General features: G+C 53.5%; 1 protein-coding gene across 1 annotated transcript; it reads left to right on the top strand.

Annotated features, from left to right (window-relative positions):
* The first annotated feature begins 507 nt into the window (after nt 1–507).
* Nucleotides 508–4,653, top strand: LOC123033029. The gene is made up of 6 exons (XM_044449336.1): nt 508–513; nt 789–808; nt 1,999–2,077; nt 2,586–2,707; nt 3,653–3,795; nt 4,133–4,653. The coding sequence occupies exons 3-6, from the start codon at nt 2,032–2,034 to the stop codon at nt 4,563–4,565; spliced, it is 744 nt and encodes a 247-aa protein (XP_044305271.1). The 5' UTR covers nt 508–513; nt 789–808; nt 1,999–2,031; the 3' UTR covers nt 4,566–4,653.
* Nucleotides 4,654–19,239: the final 14,586 nt, after the last annotated feature.

Below are 19,239 nucleotides of genomic sequence, written 5' to 3'. Positions count from 1 at the left end.
GGGGGGGGGGGGGGGGGGGGGGCGGCAGGGCGCTGCAGCGGCAGGAAGGCCTCGCTGCCGGGCCGGGCGGGCGGGCGCAAGCGGCGGCTGCTGGGATGAGCGGCGCCACCCACCGCTCCCGGGAAGACCGGCGCACGGGGAAAGCGCCGGCCCCCGCACCGCTTCCTCGCGCACCGCGTCGCCCGTCCTGCAGCGGCCGTTCCAGCGCTGGCCACCGGGCGGAGCCCTGGAGCAGCCCGGGCTGCCGGCGGGGGGCGGCCGGGCGCCTGGAGCCGCGATTCTGGGAGCCCTCGGCCGAGATTCCCGAAGGACGGCGCCCGAGCGCGATGCGATGCGATGCGCTGCGCCCCATCCAGGCGCACCTGTTGGACTGGCTGCCTGCCAGCCGACGTGTGCCAAGCCTCTGCACACCCCCTTGGGACGGAACTCGGTGCTGTTTCCTTTAGAGAAGGAAGTTGGGCTTGTTTTAAAAGCATCAAGATACTTGGGTTCAAATGCGTTAACATAGGTCAGGTCAGGTCAGGTCAATTTCTTGGCACTAAATTCCAAAGATGGTCTGGCAGATTCACAGCGACTTTTTAAATAAAATATTTGTATCTTTTTCCTACGGCTTAGCTAAATCGAAATGGTGTGTACTTAACGTAGCTAGCTCAGTATGCAGCTATTTTATATCGCCTTCATAAAAAGATGAGCATTCTGTTTTAATTCTTAAAGCAATTATATGTAAGTATGTAAAATTTGCTTTCTTTTAACCCCCTTGCTAAATTCTGCAACTTTCCCCCTTTCAGGTGGCAGAGTGCACTTTCAGGTAAAACTATGTCTTGTTTTTAGTCAGTCACAGTCTTTTGCACGATGGGACGGACCCTGGGGGAGCGATGGAGGAAACCAGAAGAAGGGAACGTCCATGATTCTTGCGGACAGGCTCTGGATGCTCAGACTGAAAAAGCGCTCAACTCCCAGCATTCCCTCGCCTGCCGGCCTCCTGCGTCTCTCTGCCCAGGGCTTGCTCCTGCTGAAACACTCCCCAGATTGTGCCCTAAGCCAGTCGAACTGGAATTTGTATTCATCAGCTCATTCCGTCATTTCTGAACACACAAACACCCATGCTGTCCAGCCAGCCCCGTGCTAATAATCTGGAAAACTCCGGCTCCCCACTGGGATGTTTCCAGGGATCCTAGCTCTGGGCAACCCCAGTCAATCATGCCTGACCTGCTGGCTGAACTAGCACCCCTTATCTTTTCATACAATGCCTCCCGCCAGCTACGTCCGTCTTAGCACTCATCCCTTTTTGTAATTTTTGCAATAACTTCTCCCACAGATGACCTTCTAGCACACCTTTGCAAGGCGAGTGCCTGACAAAGACTGGTCCTGAACATTTGGCTAAAAGCTAACGTCTAAGACAGTATAAATTTGAAGGAACATCTGTGTGTCTTCTGCTGCACTGATTTTTTTTATGGATGATCTTTTTGTATATGATTAATGTTTGCCTCCCCGGGCTGCCCGGAAAGGCAAAGTGTACCTTGTTAATTCTTTAAACAAAAAATCAAAAGTGAACAACAAGTGATCTTTACATTCTTATCCTAGTTGCAGTACTGCGTTTGTGCTTATGCCACCTGGGATCACATCGTTTGTGAGATGTTGACATACCTGTGCGGCCCAGCATGGCTGCCTCTGTTCACTGCATCCAAAGTGTTCTTCCACAGCAAATTGGACAGGCCAAAAGTAAACTTATTTTTATGCCCATGTTGGAATTTGTCAAGAAATCATGATAACTTCCCATATTAAGCCCAACATGAACTTGTTCTTGGGGAAAAGTTGTTAGGAATACTATATGAATTGCTCTGTTCTGCAAAGTACAGGGATGCCCAGGGGAAAACCATTTTCATTTTAACTGGCTGGCTGCATTTTCTTATGAGGCTGCAAACACAGTTACTACTATTTTCTCTCAGTAATTGAATGCAGTATTTTATGAATCCCTTTTGTGGTGTTTTTTTAAAGGCTAGATTTAAACAGTTGGATAAGTTTGAGTCCATGAAGACACAGCAACCTGATATTATCATACTGCAAAGGGAATCAGGTATGGAAACAGCGTTTACCCCTCTTGTAAATATGTGTGTCAAGGTGATCAACCAGAACATTGCCAGGAGGAGAGCAGGGAAGGGGTTGCTTAAAGTGACTTTTTGCTGAGCAGACCTGGATAGCAGTGGTTGTTCCCGTAAGGGATTCAGAAGAGGGGCTAAGAAAACTTAGAAAACTAAGAAAACTCTTAGGGGCTAAGCGTTCTTAGATGTTCTAAGACAGAACATCCCTTGTCATACAGTGCTGTCCAGGAATTTTATAGTAAGGTTGCAGTATTAGTAAATGGTTTCAACCCATCAATATTAATTCAGACTTGTTTTATGTGGTTCCTTTTAAATGCGTGATAAATATTTGGTGGTCATACAAGAAAATATGCTTTTCTGAGAAGCTCACATGACGCATCAAGCCATGGCTTCTCCTACTGTCTAATTCTATTGCTTTTAAGAGAAGGATTTGGATGAATATGTTCTTAGAATAAGGCTTTTATTCACAGTAATTTTTTCCAGTAGAGGCACCTTTGGGCTCTTATATGCCACAGGCTATTCCGGAATTTAATGAACTGATGTCAGAGTTTCTGAGTGACTTGCAGCCTGCAAGTGCTATGCCTTGGAAGCATTTCGCATGGAAGGTAAAGCATGGTGTAAAAGAACGAGAAATTTTCACAGGCAGGATTGGCATCAATCACTTTATTAATAGTGTACGTTAGAATTTTCCGGGTTCAGGGTTATTCCTGGGACGTTAATGTCAGCCTGCCCCCCTGCCCGCTCTGCCTTTAATTTTGCACAGGGGGAAACAGAAGGCAGAAGGGCCATGCGGCGTCTCTCGTACCGCTCCCCCAACAGAACAGGGAAGTGATCTTTGCAATTTCCCGAGCAGAAGCCAGTCTGGCTCCCAGCCACTTGGCGGGCAGTTTGGGCTCTCCTGCTCCTCCTCCACTCAGTGGGGGCCCTCGGCCGCGAGCCTCCGCGGACTGTTCCCCGTCCCCCTACGTGCCACCCGACAAGGCCTTATCAGTCAGTCACCAGCAGACGAATTCCAGCAGGCTCACCCAGCCCTTCTTGTCACCGAGAGGCCTCTGCTCTGTGCTCCGGAACCTCCCATTGCAGGCCTGGGCGGCACTTCGTCTTCCCTGTGCGTTTCACCCCCCTTCCCCCTCCGGGGCCGGTGCAGTTTGCTCCTGCAGCTGGCCGGCTTGCCCTTCGCTCCGTGGCCTCTGCCCCATAGCCCCATAGCACTACCGGCTGATCACTCCTGGTGCGCGTCGTCTTTTCCTCTGCCCGGTCACTCCCCGCCTCCTCAGACTCCTCCAGTAGCCCTGATTCTGGCCCACTAAGGAAGCTGGCAGCAAGGCAAGAGGGGAGCGGCCCCCCAAGCGAGCAGCCGTTCCCGAGGGCGTCTGCGGAAAAGCGTGGATGAGAGAGGCAGAGGGAGAGCGGCCTGCGAGCCTTGCCGGAAGGGAGGGCGAGGGTGCCTTTGAGGAGCAGGGTGCATCTGAGCGATTTGTGTCCTAGCTTGCGTCCAAGCTTGCTTATAAATATGTCGGGATGCTTTCCACGGTGTTGGTGTTTTGCAGAAAAAGAAGCGCTGGTCTTCTAATAAAACAAAAAGAAGCTTTTTCAAGAAAAGAAGTTCAAGGTTTGTACAAGGCGTGGAAAGAAGAGTAAAGTCAAGGCCCGCAGACAGACGGGATTCTGACTCACAGAAATTTGATAAAAGGCAAGTATGTATGATATTTTAGAAATACGGTGGTGACAACAAAATGCAGAAACACAGAGAACAGAACAAATATTCTAGATGTGTGAGAAGTACGCATTTTGCTTACAAGGAATCTAAAATATTCCAAAGACAGAAAAGAAAGGAAAGCTGGTTTGGGGAAAAATATTAACGAGAATAATCACTTACAATATCAAGAACGGGCAAGTGTTAGGACCGAAGGAAAGCAGAAGAGAAAACGCCACACACGCGGGGAAAGCACCCTTTCTTTCTTCAGAACACTTTGATGGCTGTTTCGTAGCGTTTGCTACAGTTTGTCTTCTTACTTTGCCCCAAGCAGTGCCCGGATTAATTTGTCAAGAAGAGTGAAGAGAAGCTTTTCTTCCCGTAAAAAAGAAAATAGTTTGGAAGATGCGCTGCCGAACATGCTAAAAACAAAGGAGCAGAAAGTAAGAGAGAGCAGACAAACGGGGACATTTCGAAAGAGAAGAGCAGCGGAAGCTGCAGAAAAACAACTTGTCAAAACTGACCATCTCACACTTACAGCTTTAAATACACAACAGAAACTATCAGAAATGGTGGCCCGGCTGTCAGACCCCTCCAATGACATGACGCAGGAGGAGAAGCTTTCCTACATGCGCGAACTCCTGAATGAGCTGCAGCTCTTCATTCAGATGCTGCAGCAGCAAATCCTGATGCAGTCGCTCAGCGAGGTTCAGGACCTGACCACTCCGCTGACCGGAGGCCTCTCCAGCCGCTTGGAGCGAAGTTAGGGAAGCAGTGGGCTGCAGCGTCCTCATTTCCAGAAACTTGTCAACAGTTGTTTTATTAAAACCTTGCCATTGTGGTATTTATCAAGAATAAGTAGTCATGTTGGTGATCGCGTTCTGCCTGAATCCGTTCTTAAAAGCGCAATCCTGTGCCCTCCCAGCACCGTCTGGGAGAGACCTAGGATTACCTGGCGCCCCGGATCCAAGACTGCCCGACCTCAGAGCCAGGCCTCCAAAAGCCGAGCCCCACCTTGCGGCCAGAGTAGCCGGCACGGCATCAGCTGCCTCCCCAGCGGCTGCCCATGTGCCTCTGCGAGGCATGGCCGCCTCCTCTCCCTCTCCTAATTTCCCTCCACACCCCAATTTCTGGACAGAGTGTTAAAATAATTCCTTACTCAGGGAAATGCTCTGTGCAAAGAAGCAGCCACAGGGAGAGGGTGCGCACTAACCCTTGAGACCACGCGAGCGAGTCTCCCTGCAACCTCAGAAAGCCCATCCCGTCCAGCTTTTCTGACCCGTGCCAGCCCAGAGGAGTTCAGGCCCACAGCTGCAAGGAAGCAAGGAAAAACCCTCCTGCCATGAATGATGCTGCGAATACGTTTATCTCTTTCCAGCTGTGACCCATTCCCACCTGAAGGGTCGTCTGCACGCTCGATTACATTGATAGCTAAACCTCACTTTTTTTTTTAGCCTTTGTGTAAGTGCACAGGGGCCCTGATTTGGTTTGGACCCTCATGAGTCACTGGGGTGTTGGGCAACCCCCCCCTGCCCCCGGCACCACGGAACAAAGATAAAAGCTTTGGCTTCGTTGTCTCCACCATGTGCTGGAGATTTCCTCTGCCCTGGTCAAAACTGGATTTTGGGACTGCATATAAACCCAGTCAGCAGTCAGAAAGGGGCTGGCTGTCCGCTCTGCGATCAGCAGCACCCACAGAGTTGCTTCTGACCGCCTGGGATGTAAACTACTCCAAGTGCTTCAGAAGACTGGGGGGGGGGGCAGCTTTTCTTGCTGATGGGCAAACCCACTTGGACTTCTGAAGTGCTGCTGCAAGTTCATGCTAAGTCAGAGAAGGGAGAGTCATAGACATTTCGTGCCAGTCCACAGCTCTTGCTGGTTTGTGTATATTTCTTTAGCCATCACTGGGTACATTAAGGTCTTTCCACCAAGCCTGCCTTTCTTTAACGGTACTGCAGAAGCAATGTCGAAGGAACTCGGCATAAAGAAGTGCTTCTTTGGAATAAAGCAAGCACCAGAGGGCAGCAGAAGTACAGCGAGTGTGAGATACTCCGTCAAAACGGGGTCCTTAAAATGGCAACGGGGCAGAATTGTAACCCATTTATAAGACGCTGCTTTACCCTCAGGAAAGGGCATCCTGAGGGTGGCAGATAAATTCGGAAAGGCGATGTGCAATTCCAGGCTAAATTATTTTAATGCCGAAGCTCAGAGTGATAAAAGCAAATTACAAATTGCCTCTCCTAACAATTTTATCTGAGTCTCAAAAGCCAAATGACAGTTTCCACCGGACGCAGGTCAGTTCCAGGGGCTGCACACCCCAATTTTGCCCCCATGTGCCCGAGACGGCGCCTTTTCTCCGCTCCGTAAACCTGGTAAAGCACTCGCTGGTTTTCCTCCCTTGAGGGAAATCGGTGCGGGTTTACTAGTGCAGCTCAGCGCCACGCTCCAGATGCCTGGCCAGGGAAATCACATCAGTGCTTGAAGTGCGCTGGCCACCACAGTGACCCCTGGCCGTGGTCCCTCGGCCTGTTGCGCAGATCCCAGCGCTTCCCGCTCAGAAGGCCATGAGCGGCAGCACGACGGAGCTGAACTCAGAGAAGAGGAATCGGAGGTGGGAACTGAGGATTTCTTTAAGCCCTTCGGCCCACGTTCACCTTTGCAACTCTGAGTTGGCCACTGGGGAGTAAACGAACACAGCTTGTAGCAGCTGAAGCTGCTTAGGGGTCCTGGAAGCATGTCCGAGGGAGTCTCCTGGATTCAAGAGGAGGATGTTTCATAGCATGACCGAGCTGGAGAACCTGTGTGGGCGTGCGGGGGCGGTGGGGTGCTGGGGACCTGGAGATCGGGGTTTGAGGCCCCACTTAGCCTTGAAACTCTCTGGGTGACTTTGGGCCAGCCACTCACTCTCAGCTGAGCCTACCTCACAGGGTTGTTGTGAGAAGAAAATGAAGCTTTGGGAGCTGCCCCGGGTGCCTCCGAAGAGGAAAGGGTGCGGCATGAGTGCAACGTGGGAATGGAAGAGAGACTCGGGGGCTTACGTGGCCCGACCGCAGCTGCCAGCCAGGCCATCCCCACAACAGGACAGCCGACACGGTTCTAGCCTCAGCGCACCAGAAGTGGGGATGAAGCCCCCACCCCACCCAGCCAGGCCGGCAGGGCAGGATTCCAAGACGGCTCACACAGGTCCGCCAGGCCCCATGGCCCCCACCCCAAGCCACTCAGCCCCAGCCCCTTCCTGGCTCCAGAACCTGCATTCGGTCAAGCAAGGGCCAAAACAACCCATCAGGTCATCCCAAGGAAATCGCTGGGAAAGGAGAGACACAAGACTTGATCCATGTTGAAAAATGTTCCCACACGCTTTCAGGTTTTTAAAAGCCAGCCACCTGCACGGAGCATCGTGTGTGACGCTCTGGCGAAGCCATGTGGCCGAGTGCAGCCGAAGCCCTGGGGAGAGGGAGGGATTCCCTGGCCTCTGGGCACAGTACGCCAGCAGAAGGGCAGCTTGCTCTCTTCACCGCGGCCTTCGAGCTCTCGGGCTCTCGGGCAGCCGGCGGGGCTCGGAGGAGAGGGCCTCGCCGGCAGGGCAGCCCCACAGGGCCCCGGCGACGGGCAGAAGGCGAGGTGCCCCGGCCATGGGCTGCCGTGCTGGGAACCAAGCCCGCTCCTCCAGGGAGAGCCCCGGCGGCTGCAGGGCTGGGCTCCGAGGCTGAAACCGGGCTGGAGAGTGGCCCGGCAGCGGGTTCTGGGGGCGAGGCCAGAAGGCCGCTCTGCCGCTCTGGCGACAAGAGAGCTGCTCACACACGGAGCAGCTCCGGAGCGGAGAAATCGAGATCATTAAACTGGTTCAAAATGAATGGCTATTTCTCTATCGTCAGATGCACGGAATGGAAAACCGTGTTCCGCAAGGGGCAGCTGCAAGAGAAGCCCTTCTATTTTTAACACGGACTTGCTCCAGTTTCCTCTTTGCTCGCCAGCTGCGAGGCCCTACTTTAGCGAACAAGCGGGCTGTGTCCAGGGGCCGAGAGCCCTCGCCTCACCCAGCTGCCCGGGGGCCCTCCTGCCACTTAGTCTGGTATGCGGCGGCCTTGCAAGCGCCAGCACTCCGAAGCGAGCGGCTCCGGAACAAAGGCGCCCTTTCTGGCACGCGCGGATCGGAAGGTGCCCTCGGGCAGGGCTGGGGCCCTTCAGGCCTCGCCTGGTGCTGTCCGGGGCAGCTGGGGAGTTTGCTCACAGGCTTCTGGAAAAGTACCTGCAGCCGAGATGGCTCTCTGTGTAGCAAGAGGTCAGGGAAGCAGGATGGAGGTTCACAAGCCCATGAAAAGCACAAGGGCAACAGACCTCGAATATTCTCTTCATCTATTTATCCTACAACCACCGTCTCATAAAAAGTCTTCGGGGCGGCTCACAGACCAAACCAACCAGGTTAGAACAACAGCTATAATGCATAATTTCCCTTCCCATCCAATGTAGTCAGACAGAAACCAGCGTGTTTTTCTGAAGACGGAGCACCTTTTCCCCTACGAGACCATCATCCCTAAAGCAAAACGTACTGGAGCAAGGCTGACGCACGCCAGGGAAGGGTGCCCGTGCCTGCCGAGCCCGGTCTGAAATCACTCCCTGGGAACAACTCCGTGAGGCCAAACTCTTTGCTGCCAGTTTTAAGGGACACGCTGGCATGGTCCACTTCACCCCCATACTTTCCAGTGAAGCGGCCGGGGGGGCGGCTGGCTGGGGGTTCGACTTACGGCTACCATGGATGGTTTCCCGAGACTTATTTACTATCGGATGACTTAAGGAAGAGTCACCCAGAGGTCTCTGTGAGCCTCGCGTGCTTTTGCAAAGCCAGGCAGGCCTTATTGGATCAGGAGGGGCCGATCCAGCTTCCCGCTCACTTATCCTCGGCGAAGCATCTGGAAGTGTTGGCTCAGGGCTAAATTTAGACACAGCGTTAAGACCTACCTGCACGTGTCCCTCATGGAATCTTCCTATTTCTAATTGTACTTACACAAGCAGAGTGGGGAGGGGACGGGGAGAGCCGGCGAGCGGGTGAGGACAGCCAAGTACAATCAGAGCTAATCCGAATTGATCCAGCCAGTTCTGTTATCCAACTGACCTTCAAGAGGAGCAGTTGGCAGCGCTGCCAATAGATCAGGTGCAGAGGAGTTTTGTTTGCTTTAACCTTTCCGTTTAAAAATGTCAACGTGCCCCTTGGAATCCTGGTAAAATTCCTCACACTTCAGTCGAGAATGCAGCCACTGAGCGCATCCGTGATTTTCTTGATGAGTCTAAAACCATCACATTCTTGCAGTCCAACAAAGCAAATGTGTTTTGTTTAGCTGTGCCAACAAGGAGTGTGCCCGCCAGCCCACGACGGCGGGCCGGCGAAGAGCAGCCCCCCTGGGGGGGCAAACACTGTACCTTTAAAAAGCCCTCTCACACGGAAGCTGTGCGTGGCCCATCAGCACCAGGAAACAGACCTGGGGGCTCCTGCTTCAAGGCCCAACCCGATGGATCCAGACCCTCTGTCCTGGGAAGAAATGCCAGCATGCCTGATTTGACCAGTAAGACTTCGCACTGGCTTCCTAACAGAAAGGGGGCAGCGGCTGTTTGGTGGCTCTTGGTTACAGTGCACCCAGCATCGCGAGAGACTCGGTGTTTCCTGCCAGGGGTGCATCTCTCAGAAACAGCCACCTCCCAACATCTGCATGTCCTCATCTGCACAGATGTGCGGGAAAGAACAACGCTTTCTCCAGAGACACGAAGGCACGTTTGTTCTTGGATTCCATGGAAGACTCATGTACTCCTCTGAATGTTCTGCAGCCGCTTTGGGTCCTCACCCCCAGACCCTGCCCTGCGCACACTGACAGTGGAGAACAGAGTGGGCCTCGCTTTTTGGGGGGCTCCATGCATCAGCTCTGGCTGGAAGTTACGTTCATTTGGAGGTGGAGATTTGGTTCATTTGGAGGTGGAGATTTGGTTCATTTGGAGGTGGAGATTTGGTTCCATGAAACGAACCACATAAAGACTCCGCTGCTCTGCGGGGCCTGATCCGGGCCTTCTCCTTTCTCACAGCACAACTGTATGTGTGCCCAGTTCATGGCACCAAGTTTAGTGGGGCCTTCGCCAGGCACCTGTCTGTTGGCTCCACATTATTTATTCATTTAAAACTTCCGTATGCCGTCTCTTATGCATGGCATCTCAGGACAGCTTACAAACCTTAAAATCAAAATACAATAAAACCACCACATCCATAAATAAATAACATAGTAACAATAAAAATTTACATAAAATCAAAATCAAAGTGACTGTTAAAACGTTAAAGTACTAATTTTTAAAACAATGATTAAATTAAAAGGTTTTGACCTGGCACCAAAAAGAATATAAACTCGGCGCCAGGCACACCTCTCCAGGGAGCGCATTCCACAATCTGGGCGCCACCACAGAGAAGGCCCTGCTCCGGGTAGATGTCCTTTTCACCTCCTTCAGGGAGGGTTCCCGGAGCAGGGCTTCTCCCGCAGATCTTAAGGGGCGTGAGGTGTATAAGGAAGGATTATCTGTGCACTTCTCTCGCCTGTTTCCAGGCCATGACAGAGCTGGAGGCACTGTATTCAGAATGGCCTTGGGGCACAAGAGTGGTTAGTCAGGAAAAAGTCCCCCTCTCACCCCTGGGGCTTGTTTCTGCCTAGCATGGCACCCGTAAGGTTGCCAGGAAGAAGACTCGCCTGGGACCATCTTTGTATTATTTTTGGTGCCAGGCTAAAACTTTTTTATTAACCCGTTATTTTAAAAGCCGATTAGGTTTAATGTAAGATTTTATTCCTGGATGCTACGCTTCATTTTTATCCTGTTCATTTTTATCCTACTTTTATTGTAAGGCCATCCAGAGATGGTATACAAAAACCTTAAATAAAAAAATAATTCTGCTGTCATGCGACGAGCGTGATATTTATACTCAAGGGGCTAATTTAGGGGTTTTTGTTCCTCCCTTCAAAATGTAGGAAACCCTTCAGCTAACCTCATTTGACTAGCGTGAATGAATACTTTATGAAGAAGCTTTCTTCTCAAAAATAAAAAGGGGTAAGTTTTGCATCACCCCAGATAACCTGGCAGGGTTGTGAATCCAGAGCTCTCGGTAAAAACCCCCGTCTATGCAGATCATGTAATGGACCCCGCAGATTCTTACCACTCACTTTCTGTAACCTGCCCAGTCAGAAGAGTAGCTTAACGAATGCACAATCTGAGTTTTTTTTTATCAAGACACACCAGAAATGGATTTAGTAGTTAAAAGCCTAGGGGATGACCTGAGCCCCACAATCACGGGCCGCAGAATTATCTGTATGCAGCAAAGATATTTCACGAGCGATAACAAATCAATGACAAGCCCTTCTAAAAAGCAGAAATATGCATAGCCTGATTGAAGAAATGTCTGAATATTTATAGGTAGGGAATCTCTGGGTTTGATTAGGATTTATTCATGTTCCTTCCTCTCATGAGTATATGGAGGAGGATAACGATATTAACAGATGAAAAGATGCTCTTGTCTCGCTTCCTTTTTCGTTGTTTTTGTTTTAAGAATCAAGGGGGGAAAGTGCAGAATTCCTGGGGGAGCTGATGTGGGTGCAGAACCTGCACTAGATTTGGGTAATTATGCAAATAGGAAAATGCCCTAATTATTTTCAAAGCAAGCACAAGGGCATTCCTTCTATTTAATATCTCTGAGTCCCAACGCCACAAATAAAACCCAGACATCATGTTGTTGAGTGTTCTGTGTGTGTGTAAGAAGAGGATTAGGGTGAATAACAGATAGATGTTGCAGAACTATCCCTTTAAAGCAAAAGCAGAAAACTACAGTGACAATCTATGGAATTAAAGCTAATTTGGATGTCCAGGTACGGACCACCGTGACTACTCAGGAAGGGCACTAATAAATTAAAAAGAGCCCAAGGGGGCTGAAGGAAAGAATGGAAGAACCGGATGCAGGAGGAATGCAGATTAAGACAATATATTTAACAAATTCATCCATTTTGGTGTGGAACTGGCCGCCGCTGATTTAGGGGAAGGCCTTTGGACTCTGACCTCTCCCTTCTCCATCTCCTCCTCCAAATGGCAAAACCTAATTTTTCTGGACAATGCTTTCGTCGCTGACGATGAATTCCTCAATTAGATAATTTCAAATGATCCATTGTTATTGTTTCTGCCGCCCTTTTCTTACGGTCAGAAATGACCCTCAGCAGGGGAGTATACATATTTTAAATTGTTATAAATATTTTAAATAAAAAGGAAAGAGGGAGTGTGGGTGGTACGGTTGGAAAGCAGCGAGCAGGTTGACGGAGGACGGGAAGCAGGAGCCAGCGCTTGATGCCGCGGCACGGAGGGTGGCGAGATGCCCACGCGGCCGCGTTGCGCTGGAGACGGACAAAGCTGCCCCTCGCAGGGTGGACGTGCTCGGAGGTCAGGCGCCTGGTCCCTCGACTAGAGAGCCTGAAGAGCATCCAAGGACTGCTGCCAAAATGGAGGCCAGGAGAGAAGCTGGGGAGGCAGAAAGAGGGCCAGGAGCACGTTCTGGAGTGAAGGGAAGGGGGACTGGATGCGGGTGCGGCTGCGTCCATCCTGCGCTTGAGATGGAGGATGCAAACTGCACAGGCCTTCCAGTCACCGGCCTCATAATCCTCCCATGAAATGATAACATGCATTATCCTTCAAATCTTCCTTATCAACCAACTTGCTGCCTCCCCTCTTGGGCCCTTTTTGAGATATGCTGCTTTTGTCTTGCACGATGTTATCATTGCGTGTGTGTTTGAGCTTTCCTTGGAACTCTCATTCCCTGCTGTGCATCTTTCCCACCCATCATCTTTTTAAAACTATTCTGGTTCTTTCGATCCTGACCAAAGCTCAGTTTAGGACGCAAGCAGCCGTTACAGACTTGGATTCCTTGGCTGCTTCCTACCTCCCTGTGACCTGAGGGAAAGCAAGCCCGTCTTGCTCCACACAGCCAAGAAAGCCCTGAACTGCTCGAGGAGAAAGAGGAATTTTCAGTCACGGGGAATGCAGCTCCAGGGAGATCTCACCAAGCTGGGAAAACGGGAACCCTGGTAAAGATCGTGCCGTGTCTGCTGGGGGCTGGGGTGAGAAATCCCAAGTCCAAGACTAGGCTGATGGGATCTGAGCTGCAGTGAATGAGCCAGAAAGGGATCTCTGAGTGGTGGTGCATGGCTCAAAGAAGACGCCAGCCCAGTGCACGACCGCCGCGGAAAGGGCAAAGTCCACGGGGACGGGCAGCAGGTCGAGCACTAGAAGCTGGGACTTCAAGAGGGCCAACTCTGGCCAACGGAAGGCCAGACTGGGGAAAGTCTCCTGGGATGGGTTACTGGAAGGCAAGCGAGTTGAGGAGGGGTGGATGGCACTCAAAAGGGAGGTTTTGGAGGCGCAAGCCTTGATGATACCTCTAGTCAGTAAGGTGGGGAGGCGGAGGAGAGGCCGCCATGGATGCGAAAGGAGGCGGTTAGAGGGATTAGACGAAAGAGGAACCTCCCCAGGAAATGGGTACTGGGGCAAATAGACAAAAGGGTATACCGGGAGGAGGAGGCCCGTTGCAGAAGGATTCTTCACAAGGCTAAGGCTGATTACAAGCTGAGACTTGCCAAGAATATCAAGAGCAACAGAAGGGGCTTCTTTCAGCATGTAAACAGGAAGAGGAAGGGGAGACAAGTGGTGGGACCACTAAATAAGGAGGAAGGGGATCCAGTGACTGATATGAGGGAACAGGCACCGATGCTAAATAACTATTTTGCCTCTGTGTTCTCCCCAAAGCAGGATGGGGGATATCCGCATAGGAGATTAGATGAGGCTGGGGACTTAGGGGCACAGATTAGAGTCACCCCCCTTGAAGTCAAGGGGCTGCTCAGGGCATTGGACATTACAAAGGTGCCAGGCCCTGACGGGTTACACCCGAGAGTACTTAGAGAGTTGGCAGGGGTTCTCTCACACCCTCTGGCCTCCATTTTTGAGACCTTGTGGAGAACGGGTGAAGTTCCAGAGGACTGGAGGGTGGCATCAGTGGTCCCAATTTTCCAAAAGGGTAGGAGAAAGGACATGGGGAATTATAGACCTGTTAGCTTTACGTTCATTGTAGGAAAAACAATGGAAAGGCTCATAATAGAGAGAGATCTAGTGATGCTAGATAGGGAAGGGAGGCTGGCAGCCACACAACGCGGCTTCCGCAAAAACAGATCCTGCTAGACAAACCTTGTGGAATTCTATGAAAAGGTTTCGTGATGGCTAGATGGAGGGGATGCAGTGGATGTGGTATACCTGGATTTCAGCAAGGCCTTTGACAAAGTGCCCCATGATATCCTGGTGGAGAAACTGAGGAGTTTTGGGATACACCAAAGCACTGTCCAGTGGATTAAGGCATGGCTGACTGACCGAAAGCAGAGGGTAACCATTAGTGGGGAATCATCAGGATGGCGGCCAGTAACAAGCGGGGTCCCCTAGGGCTCTGTCCTGGGGCCGATCCTGTTTAATCTCTGTTTCTATGTTTCTGTAATAGGCATAGAAACATAGAAACAGAGCGAGTCAGAAGGGGTCTCCAGGGCCTTCTAGTCTGACCCCCGGCACCAGCCAGCTCAGCTCACGACATGCCACCATGTGGACTTCCAGCCTATCCTTGAACACCCGCAGCGATGGGGCCTCAACCACCTCCTGTGGGTGCCCATTCCACACCCTCAGGGTCCTAACTGTCAGGAAGTGCTTCCTGGCATCCAAATGGAACCTGGGTTCCCTGAGCTTTGCTCCGTTGGAGCACGTCCTGCCTTCCTCTGCAGGGGAGAACAGGTCTCGACCCACCTCCGTGTGACGCCCCCTCACATACCTGTATGTCGCCAACAGATCCCCTCTGAGTCTCTTCTCCAGGCTGAAGAGACCCAGTTCCCTCCGTCTCGCCTCATACGGCTTTCCCTGCAAACCGGCCACCAACCTTGTGGCCCTACGCTGCACTGACTCCAACCTGGCTATATCCTTTCTGTAATGAGGGGCCCAAAACTGAACACAATACTCCAGTTGCGGGCGCACCAGAGTCATATAGAGTGGTAGTAATACCTCTCTCGATCTAGAAGCCACGCTTCTGGCTATGCAACCAAGGGTGGCGTTCGCCCTCTTGACCACCGCATCACACGGCTGCCTCATGTTCAGCCTGCAGTCAACCAGCACCCCGAGGTCCCTTTCACAAGCGCTGCTCTCCAGCCACTTGTCCCCTAACCTGTACTTATGACAGCTATTCCTATGCCCCAAGTGCAAGACCTTGCACTTCTCCACATTGAACGCCATCCTGTTGTCTCCTGCCCACTTCCATGGTCTGTCCAGATCCTTTTGGATCTGGAGTACCTGCTCCTCAGTTGTGGCCACTGCCCCCATTTTAGTATCATCTGCGAATTTGATCCGCAGACTGTTCACCCCTCCTTCCACGTCACTGATGTAAAAATTGGAATCATTGCATCATTAGGAATGGCCAAGACTTACACCAATCCATGGTGCACCCACAACTAGACTATCGCGTCGACTTCTGCTAGCTGCAACTGCAAAAGGACATAGCTGAGTTGGGAAAGGACAGAGAAGGGCAACGAAATGATCAGGGGCTGGAGCAGCTCCCGTAGGAGGAGCAGCTGCCACAACCGGGACTGTTCAGCGTAGAAAAAGGGAGGGAGGGGAGACCTGACTGAGGTGCTCAGAGCTGGGCCTCTGGAGAGGGAGACCATTTTCTCTAAAGGGACGGTCCCACGAAGCAGAAATTCAGGGTAGATCAAAGGATGGACTGCTCCAGACAGCAGATAGTTAAACTGCGGGAGGTGTGGGTGGCTTTAAAGGGGGGCGGGAGGAGGCGACTGTCAATGGCTACTAGCCCCTGTCATCAGAGGTGGCCTGCCTGCCCACCCCTCTTGCCAAGGGGCCTGGGCGGCAGAATGCTGGACCCGTCCCGCTGGAGGGGTCCCGTGGGCAGCTGGTGTGCCACCGTGTTGACAGACTGCTGGACTAGGAGGACCCGGGTCTGACCCAGCGTGTCTTTTCCCACATTCTAGAAAAAGTCCTATCCTTTGAATCTGTGGCGGGTGAGATAAACATGAGCTTTGGTGCAATTAATTTATAAAGCATCTCAAGTTTGCTGAATGCTCTAAAAGCTTAAGATGACAACACAGTCTTTTACATCTAATACACCTGATTTGGAGGGGAGGGGAGGGGAGGAGGATGGGGGCAGGCAGAAGAGCAAGCAAACACACACGCTGTGCCTTCACTGGGCCATGCATGTCCCATGAGCAGAGAAATGGCCATCGGAGCGATGGTTTAGGGAAGGGAGGAATCAGTGGCTGGTGGGTCCCAGCTGGGCCTCGGGAGCACAGCCAGCGCCTGCCCCCTCCAAGGAGGGCTTCCGTTCCCTCCCGCAGGGAGCTGGGCAGATGCCAGAGGAGGTGCCTACAGGAACGGCTCCAGGATCCTCCTGAGCAGGAGGGGCAGTTCTGCCTGCAGCTCCCACATCCCATAAGCAGGTGGGCTGCAGTTCCAGCTCCTTTAAGGTCCAGCCCCTAATTCTGAGCCCTGGGCTACAGAAATTCAGTCAGAAAATTGGGAGAGTAGCACCAAGATCATGTGGGAACAGGCGAACAAGCAAAAGCAAACGGATACAGAACCAAAATAAAGGTACTAGTGCGGTGCTGCCGAAATTAAAAACATAAACAGCTGACATCTGGGGCAGTTTGACTGGCATGTGCTGGCCTGATCATGCCCCCGTTGCAGACAGGAATTTTGTAAGAGAGGTAGCGGGCGTGGAGAATGCCATTCCGCTGCTGCTTTCTTCCTGTCAAGCGGAATTGGGCAAGGGCGGGAGCAGAACAGAAGCAGGGCTGTTCACGTTTTGTTTTGCTCTGTGCAGCATCTCTCCCAGGGCATTTTATATCTTGGGGAAAACAATGCCAAATCTGCAGAGAACATATGCTTTTATTATCTGCAGCCATTACTGTGCCCCTCCCACCGCTTTGGCATTTTTTCTATGGGAGGTCATCAGCGAGTTCGGGTTTAGGCTCAGGTCAGGATTATGCTCAGGAAACCACAGTCCCTGTGCATTTCCAGGAGCATGGAACTTGCCCCAGCTGCACCGTGCGATGCCTCGGGCGGGCGATCTGAAGGCACAAAAATTATACCAGTATTTTAAGGTTAGGGTTGCACTTCCGGTCAGGCTGAGGGAAACCCGGGTCCCAGAGCGCGGAGCTGGCCCAGACTGCACAAGCCCGGCAAGCAGGTAGAGGTCTCCTCGAGCGGGGCCCCCGCTGGGTGTGCTCGGGGGCACGTGTCCCCCGCGTCCGCGTCCGGGCCGGGAAAGCCTCCATCTTGGGCAGGGGCGCGAGCAGGCAGCGCCCCCCCCACCCCCCGGGCGGCGCCGCGCACCGGGCTCGATCCCCGCGGGACAGGCGAGCGGAGCCAGCGCCGCCGCCGACCGAGCGCGCGGCCTCCGGGGCTGCGGGCACGTGCGGCGCCGGGCCGCCTCGCCTTTCTTTCTCCTTATATGGCGCGCGGCTGACGGAGGGCCCTGATTGGCCGAGGCAGCGGCGCCCCCCCGGGGCGAGGGGGCCGACGAGCCGCGCCGCTTCTCTGGCCCGGCCGGGCCGGTGCCCGCGCGCCGCTGCTGGGCAGGAGCAGGTGCCCGGGAGCCCCCCGCGCCTTGCAGCGGGGAAGGGCCGCCGCGCGCGGCCCCTCCGGAGCTGGCCCCGGGCGAAGCTGCCTGCCCCGTGCGTGCCGGCCTCGGGGCGCAGCGGCGGGCCGCCCGCCTCCGCCACGGTCGCTGCCTGCCCCGCCCGGAGCCCTTGCGGCTGCACGACGGAGGACCGGCAGGCCCGGGCGAGCGCTGCCTCGGCCCAGGACCGCCGCCGCCGCCACGAAGGGGGGGGTGCGGAAGCGCGCGGCGCAGGCGTGCTGCGGGGAGGAACGATCCGCGGGCACATCCCGGGGGCGCTGCGCTTGGCGCTCCGGCCGCGATCCTCCCTGGGTGGCGTCACTTGGCGACACATGCCCGCCTCCGGCGCAGCGCGTTCAGACGACTGCAGCGCGCCCTGCAGCGGGCTGGCCCTGGAAGCTTCAGTTGGCGCAGCTGGGAGAGCTGCCTGCGAAGTGGGGCTGCCTGTGGGATCGGTTGCAAGGGGCTGCCCTGGCCGCCAGTCGCCCCTGAGCGCAGTGCAAGGCCCTGTTCCCGAGACCCCTCCCGGCTCCATGACGCTGTGCAGTTTCCCCAGTATGGACGGGAGCTACTGGTCCGGGAGGCCGCTGCGTTCTGTGCTGGATCAGGAAATTCTTCTGCGGTCAGCTGGGGCTTGTTCATGAGAAGCAGTGGAGCCACAAGGGCTGTGGGCCGCTTTGAACTCCACGATCTCCAGAGCTGAGCTGCATCACTCAAAAAATTCCAGGGACAGAAACACTGGACCTTGAAGCGGTCCCCTAGACAGCATTAGAGTTTTGCCCTGATGCACTAGATTTCTAGATGCGGGGGTGGGGGTCCCCACCAGGGGCAGGGAAGAAAGCCAGCCCACCCTTTGGATATGGAATAAGTCATTGCCCTCCTTCCTCTGCAGGGGGATACCAGCTGTGGGAAGCTCGCCACACTAGGCGCCCCAGCCCTGAGACTGCAGGACCTCGGAGTCGGGACATCGAGTGACCTTCTGACCCCCCAGGTAATGCTGGGAGGCCACAGCATGTGTGTGGCTAGGATAAACCAGGGCTGCAGGTATGTTCCCAAAAGGCCCTGTTCCACCCAGGCGTCGCAGCAACAGCTCCCACTTCTAGTAAACACAAACAACTGGAGAAAGCACTTACTTAAAAACATCCAGGTACTTTATTCTTAATTTCATCACAGCCTTAAATATCAAAGAAGGTGACAAGAGCTGCAGCAGTCCAGAGCGATGTGCCGTACAAAGAACCGGCAGGGCTTTAAAAAAAGACTCCACATAAAAATCAGTGCAGAATTAGGCTTGCTTTTCAAAGGGGGAGGCAGGCGTTGCGGAGGGCGGGGCGGACACACGAACCCCAAAGAGGAGCAGGAGGAGACCAACAGCAGCACGGACAGTGTGCGAATTATAAATGGGCGAAGCCATTCTCGGGGCCAGTGTTTGCTTGCTGTAAGACTCGGCAAAGGACAGCACACGCCGAGGAACATCGGGGGCTCTTAGACTACGGAACGGGAGGGCGGCGAAGCAGCGCAAAGCTTCCACAATCACGGTCGCACTGCAGAGGGACCCAGGTGCAGGCGCAGCCGCCCTCGCCCTCTGAAAACGTCAGACCGAGCGGCTGGCCGCCGGATGCAACCCAGGAAACCCAGTCAGAGGGCTGTGAGAGGGGGGCTTCCGTGTTTCGGTGCAGAGACTCTGTGGCAAAGGGGCTTCAAATGGGACGGCCTCGCTTGTG

Source organism: Varanus komodoensis, unplaced genomic scaffold (assembly GCF_004798865.1).
Source record: "Varanus komodoensis strain SLA01 unplaced genomic scaffold, ASM479886v1 scaffold57, whole genome shotgun sequence".
NCBI classification, from domain to species: domain Eukaryota; kingdom Metazoa; phylum Chordata; class Lepidosauria; order Squamata; family Varanidae; genus Varanus; species Varanus komodoensis.
This window is presented reverse-complemented; position numbering and strand designations above follow the sequence as displayed.